Below are 7,113 nucleotides of genomic sequence, written 5' to 3'. Positions count from 1 at the left end.
TATCCCAACCCAATCTAGTCCCTCCTGCCAGCACACGGCCCATATCCCTCCTAACCCTTCCTATTCATATACCCATCCAAATGTGGTTCTACAAATGGAGTTTGATAAGGCAACTTAGTCAAACTTTTGGTATTTAGGTAGCACATTAACAGAGAGGGCTCTTGCCCAAAACGTCGATTCTCCTGCTCTTCGGATGCTGCCTGACCTGCTGCTCTTTTCCAGCACCACATTCTCATCTATGATCTCCAGCATCTGCAGTCCCCACTTTCTCCATAGAGAATTGGCTAATTAATAGAAGACAAAAATTGAAACAAACTAAACATTTTCAAATCGGCAACCTGTATTAGCAGAGTGCCACATAGATCAGTGTTCTGGACACAGTTACTTACAATATGTATTAATAACTAAGTTAAAAATCATACAACAATTATAGTCCAACAGGTTTAATTGGAATCACTAGCTTTCTGAGCGCTGATCCTTCATCCGGTGGTTAATAACTCGGATGAGTGAAATAAATGTACTATCACCTCGTTTGCAGGCAAGACAAATTCAGGTGGAAGGGGGAGTGGAAAGGGTGACACAAACAATCTACAGTCTGATTTAGACAAGATAAACACGTGGACCAAAACAGATGAATGTGAGGTTGTGCAGTTGGGCAGGAAGAAGAGCTGGATATTTAACGCAATCAAAAACAAAAGAAAAAAATCATCTGAAGAATCGTCACTGGACTCGAAACGTTAACTCTGATTTCTCTGCACAAATGCTGCCAGATCTGCTGAAATTTTCCGCAGTTCCTGATTTCCAGCATCCGCAATTAATCGAGGACGACCGCAAAAAGCTGCAGCTCACAAAGTCCGAACATCATCCTCCGGGAATCACAAATCCCGCCCCCTCCTCTGGCGCATGCTCACACTCTCAGGTCACTGTGGGCGGTTGTGACCTGTGACCTGTGACGGCCGAGTGGCCGATCCTCTCAGTCTCGGCCTCAGGCTGGCCCCGGGCCTGCAGTGGGATCTGCGGTTTCTGATGGCGGAAGCGGTGCGCCCGAAGAAGTCTAGGCACTCAGCAAAACTGGAGGTAACAACGAAAGGAGCAGTGGAGGCTTAGGCCGAGTCCGCTTTGGGGGTTGAAGCCAGAGAGGTGGCACTGGGGAGATATCTGGAATAACAATTCTTGTCCGTATCTCTCGGTTGTTTTGAATCTGTCATTTTCCTGGAAGTAATACTGCTCTGTCGCATTCTCTGTTCATGGAGTCTCATTGACATCTCTAAATCTTATGCCATTCTGTTCCAGACGTCTTTTAAATAAAGATCTGTGTAGTTGAATAAAACTGCCACATATATTTGACACGACTGAATAAAATCATTTATCTCAGCAGCAAGTAAATAGTTTTCTTACCAAATGTAATCTTTCTTCACAACTACCAGTGGACATGATCCGAAATAAATTCAAAATTCCCCATTTGTCCTAAAACGAAAGGCATTATTGATTTTCTGCTCTTAGATGGAAGGGAACCTTGTATGTCTACAAGAAAATACAGCATTTAATCATAACAGTGTTGAGTTATGGTTTATGGAAAGTGAAACTGATATATCAAACCAGATAAAGGTGGATGGCTAATATGTCTTTTTTTGGATTTTCAGGACAAAAAGAAAAAAGCTACCACAGAAATTAAGAAAAAAAGTTCAAAACCTGAATTAGATCAAGAATCAGTTTCTAGAGAAATAACAAAAACACAGATTTCCTCATCCAGTTCTACTGAAGCCAATAAAAGCCAAAAAGAAACTACTTCAAAACCTAATGAGGGCCAAAGTGAAGATCACCAGGTTCTTCCAGATTTGCTGGAAGCTGAGAATACTATAAAAAATACTCCAGAGTCTGGGTCATTTGTGGAACTGGTGTCCACTGCAATTGCAGAAACTGAAATTAATTCCAAACAACATGTTGGATTGAACAGACAAGATCAACAGTATCATGTAGAACACACAAAAAAATTAAAACATCATCATACCCCTGATGGTAACACAGTACTCCAAGAGGGATGTGGGATTCCAGAGGCTAATGAACTATCTTGTTCTAGTAAGACGACTACTAATCAAAACAAAGAACATTTACAGGTTATTAGTGATGTTGAATCTGCTGTTTGCAGTGTTTCGGACCAAATTCTGTCATGCTCCAGAAATAGTACTACACAGAACGTAACAGTTGATTTGAAGGAAAAGGAGGTCACTCAGAATAAGAATGTTAAAAACCCTGCTATTTTAATACTGGATAATTGTGAGAAAGAGACTGTGGATATGAAGCTGCAAAGTATCATGATTGATCTTCCAGTACAGTTAACTGTAGAAAGACTGTACCCTGATTTGCCATTAGAGGTTAAGGAAGACATTGGAACTGCATTCACTGAGCCGGTTTCATCTCATTCTGGAACACTGTATCCAATTATTCCAAGTGAAATTGTGCCATTTTCAAAAGAAGAACTCAAAATGTTTTCATTAGGTTCATGGCTAGAAAACGTTGATACATATGTTGAAGAATTTCTTTCTGTGGCCACTCAGGATAAAAATGACCTTTTTGAACTTCTTATGAACTATGGGCGATGTAGGAAACAACTTCTGCAGGCTGAAGCAGAATTGCAGACCATGATGTGTGATTATGAGAGTATCGAAAAAAGGCTGTGGACATTCAATGAAGAACAACTGACTCTTCAGGTCAGTTTGTTTTTACTTCTGCTCAATTCATCCTAGACTTGCAACTTGTAAACAGAATTTATTCATTATTGATATCTTTTGTGGTTAAGAGAATCACATTTGGCTCACTTTGTGACATACTAATACAAAATTGGAGATCAAAGGTAGACTCTGAATTGTATTGTTTTGATGGAAAATCATCAGCCTGAAATAATGGTTTTGTTTCTTTCTTCATAGCCACTGCCAGACCATAGTACTTTTTAAGCATTTTCTGATTTTTACTACAGACTTCAAACATCTGCAGTATGTTACTACTTTATTTATTTTTGGTTCTCTATCGCATTATCAATTGTTGCCTGTCTGGCTAGTATTATGAAATCATCAATACTGGTATATCAAGATTTAATAGAATCTGAAGTTTGTTTATTTGCTTGGACCCAGCTGCTGAGACTTGAAGAATATGCTTTCAAAGCTGATGACTAAGAACCCATACTGAAACTACAGCAGTTTGAGTTCTGTTTGTAAAAACATCTGGATAAGGAATAAAGCTTTTGGATTTTCGTTTTGAATTTTCTGTTCTATGTCATTTTGTTGCTCCTGCTTCAAATGTGGGAGCTAGAATCATTGGCCAGAATATATCTATCTGTCTGTCTATGTACCTGTCTTTCCTAATTTAATTTGTTTAATTATTTAATGATGAATTCCTACACTTCTGTTTTCAGATTTCCAATATTTGGGATTATTTTGTTTTGGCCAGATATACATTGATTCCACTTTCCACGTATTAGCTTCTGAACAGCATTAATGGTAAAATTTTGCAGTCGGTACCACATAAATATTTTAGAGAAAACTTCAGACAGATTGGAGTTATGCTAATCAAGTCAAGGTTCTGTCTTTAGTCACAAATAAAGGCAGCTGGGAGGTAAGTCTCCAAATTTAGGTAATATCACATGTAAAAATATGGCACATTGAGGAATATGGAAGACTGCAGGAGTCATCTCTTGAGTGAATTAGGAAAATGGCCACTCATGACACATGCAGTTCAATATAAATGCAAAGTAGTGAAGTTGTAACTGCATTTGCATCCTCTTGTTGCATTTGTGAGGTTGAGAAGATAATGTTCAAAACTACATCTTTGAATGATTAGGGTCATATGAGCTTTTCTGAAGTCAAACTGAGTGGTTTGATTCTTAAAGAATAAAAGAAGATTTAGGTTGTATTGCTGGGAAGAAGGTAATTAGAGACAAACCTCGAGTCTCTGGAAGTCATTGAAAAAAGTTTTAAATATTAGGTTATATACGGTTGGGCTTTTAACTGTCCATTTACTTTTAATTGAAAGCGAAATAGGATCAAAGACACCTAATTAGCATTTCTGCCAAGATGGAAGACTTATGTTTCATGGCAGCACGAAGACAGCAGAGGAATCTGTTCTGAGATCAGGTTACAGGCTTCTCTACAACTCATCAAATTTCACAGTCTTGAAACGCATAAAAGTGGATAAATCCCCAGGACCTGATCAGGTGTACCCTCGAACTCAGTGGGAAGCTAGGGAAGTGATTGCTGGGCCTCTTACTGAGATATTTGGACCGTCAAGTCGGAAGGTGAGGTGTTGGAAGACTGGAGATTGGCTAACATGGTGCCACTGTTTAAGAAAGGTGGTAAGGACAAGCTGGGAAACAATAGACCAGTGAACCTGACGTCAGTGGTGGGCAAGCTGTTGGAGGGAATCCTGAGGGACAGGATGTACATGTATTTGGAAAGGCAAGGACCGATTAGGAATAGTCAACATGGCTTTGTGTGTGGAAAAATCATGTCTCACAAACTTGATTGAATTTTTTGAAGAAGTAACAAAGTGGATTGATGAGGGCAGAGCGGTAGATGTGATCTATATGGACTTCAATAAGGCGTTCAACAAGGTTCCCCATGGGACACTGGTTAGCAAGGTTAGATCTCATGGAATACAGGGAGAACTAGCCCAAAGGTAGAAGACAGAGGGTGGTGGTGGAGGGTTGTTTTTTAGACTGGAGGCCTGTAACCAGTGGAGTGCCACAAGGATTGGTGCTGGGACCACTACTTTTCATCATTTATATAAATAATTTGGATGTGAGCATAAGAGATATAGTTAGTAAGTTTGCAGATGATACCAAAATTGGAGGTGTAGTGGACAGCGAAGAAGGTTACCACAGATTAAAACGGGATCTTGATCAGATGAACCAATGGGCTGAGAAGTGACAGATGGAGTTTAATTCAGATAAATGTGAGGTGCTGCATTTTGGGAAAGCAAATCTTAGCAGGACTTATACACTTAATGATAAGGTCCTCGGGAGTGTTGCTGAACAAAGAGGCTTTGGAGTGCAGGTTCACAGCTCCTTTAAAGTGGAGTCGCAGGTAGATAGGATAGTGAAGAAGGCGTTTGGTATACTTTCCTCTGTTGGTCAGAATATTGAGTAGAGGAGTTGGGAGGTCATGTTATGGGTGTACAGGACATTGGTTAGGCCACTGCTAGAATATTGCGTGCGATTCTGGAATTGAGCTATAGGGAGAGGTTGAATAGGCTCAGAGTCCCTTCTATATCTCTCGCCCCCCCCCCCCAAAACCTATGCTCTCTGGTTCTAGACTCCCCTACCCCAGGGAAAAGACTTTGTCTATTTATCCTATCCATGCTCCCCATGATTTCATAAGCTCTATAAGGTCATCCCTCAGCCTCCGACGCTCCAGGGAAAACAGCCCCAGCCTGTGCAGCCTCTCCCTATAGCTCAAATCCTCCAACCCTGGCAACATCCTTGTAAATCTTTTCCTGAACCCTTTCAAGTTTCATAACATCCTTCTGATAGGAACAAGCCCAGAATTGCATGCAATATTCCAAAAGTGGCCTAACCAATGTTTTTTTCACATTTACTTTTTCAGTTGGTAACATAAGTTGTCCTTTAATAGTATTTTCATTACTACTGGTATGTCATTGCACCTAGTTGGGTTAAAAGCCATACCTGCAAGCTTTTGCAAATGCAAGAAATAATTCCAGCGTTTTAGAATCTTGTCATAACTAGCTTGTTCTGGGTGTTGGTTTGCTCGCTGAGCTGAAAGGTTCATTTCCAGATGTTTCATCACCCTACTGGTAACAACTTCAGTGAGCCTCATACGAAGCACTGTACATGATTCCTGCTTTCTATTTATATGTTTGGATTTCTTTGGGTTGGTGTTGTCATTTCTTGTGCTGATGTCATTTCCTTTTCTTTTTCTCAGGGAGTGGTAGATGGGGTCTAACTCGATGTGTTTGTTGATAGAGTTCCGTAACACATCGAGTTAGATCCCATCTACCACCCCTGAGAAAAAGAACAGGAAATGACATCAGCACAGGAAATGACAACACCAACCCAAAAGAAACCCAAACATAGAAAGCAGAAATCATGTACAGTGCTTCACCTGCGGTCCACTGAAGATGTTACCTAATAGGGTGACAAAATGTCTGGAAATGAACCTTCCAGCTCAGCGAGCAAACCTACATCCAGTACCTCAACCTGTGCTACAAATCTTCTCAAAACTCGCTTTTACTAGCTTGTGTTATAACTAGTCAGTAGAGAGTGGAAGTAGTGATTGGGATGGTAATTGATAGGTTAAACTTGTTTTTTTCACAAATAAGGCAAAAGCTATTGTGTAGATTTCTTTGTCAAAGCTATCTTGGCAGCTTGGCTGGCTTAATTTTTCTATTATTATGGACCAGCTCTTTCTTGTCATCTCGTTTTGTCACAAAAATTGCTCGAAAAAATTCTTTTGAGACACAAGACCCAAATCTGTCCACTCATATGGTGGAACGTCCTCCAGAAACTCAGCAGGGATTTTGCCAGCATCAGTAGTATTTGATCTGCCCCATGCGCTCAACATATTCTTTATTTCATGCAGGAAGTTTGAAAGCATACCACTCAATTTGAAATGTGGGAAAGGTGGGATGGAAGGACTTGCCTGGTTTATATGAAATTCAGTAAGCTGCTGCAAATAAGACAGCATATTCATACAGTTAGTCTGGGATAAATCATGATCTAAGTATGAATAATAATTCCAATTTCATATTTTTATGTGTTTAGAATTTTCAGTATTCTTGAAATTAATTGGACTGATAACTACATAATTGGAGGTATTTCAAGTTTTAGATCTCCATGCCAAAGACTGAACTAGTATCATAAATTTAATGTAGAATTTGCAAGATGGTGGTAAAATTGCACAAAGTACACAAAATCATAGCATTTTAGTTCATTCATGGATATGGATCAACATAAAAATGGGAAGAACTGGACTATAGTTTTCTATTTCCACATCTAAAAAGCAAAATGTTAAATTATTCTGTTAACAGTCATGGAACCATAAAAAAATCCATAGAAGTACAAACAGTTGAGCAGGACCAGCCTGCTCCACTATTCAATATGAC

At 39.6% G+C, this 7,113-nt stretch overlaps 1 protein-coding gene across 2 annotated transcripts in view; it reads left to right on the top strand.

Annotated features, from left to right (window-relative positions):
• The first annotated feature begins 531 nt into the window (after nt 1-531).
• epg5 (ectopic P-granules autophagy protein 5 homolog (C. elegans)) overlaps nt 532-7,113 on the top strand; it is a 147,892-nt gene continuing 141,310 nt past the window's right edge. Inside the window, exons 1-2 of one of the 2 annotated variants that reach the window (XM_043687752.2) lie at nt 532-1,077; nt 1,644-2,711. In XM_043687752.2, the coding sequence (XP_043543687.2) occupies nt 1,027-1,077; nt 1,644-2,711 (1,119 nt within the window). In that variant the 5' untranslated portion in view covers nt 532-1,026. The remainder of the gene's footprint in view (nt 1,078-1,643; nt 2,712-7,113) is intronic. The other variant, XM_087989528.1, reaches the window with a different exon arrangement.

The sequence above is a fragment of the Chiloscyllium plagiosum genome, unplaced genomic scaffold (assembly GCF_037043375.1).
Source record: "Chiloscyllium plagiosum isolate Xiang-an unplaced genomic scaffold, Cpla_swu_hap1 HiC_scaffold_1, whole genome shotgun sequence".
Taxonomy (NCBI): domain Eukaryota; kingdom Metazoa; phylum Chordata; class Chondrichthyes; order Orectolobiformes; family Hemiscylliidae; genus Chiloscyllium; species Chiloscyllium plagiosum.
The sequence above is the reverse complement of the archived record's forward strand: the minus strand, read 5'-3'. Positions and strand labels throughout refer to the sequence as shown.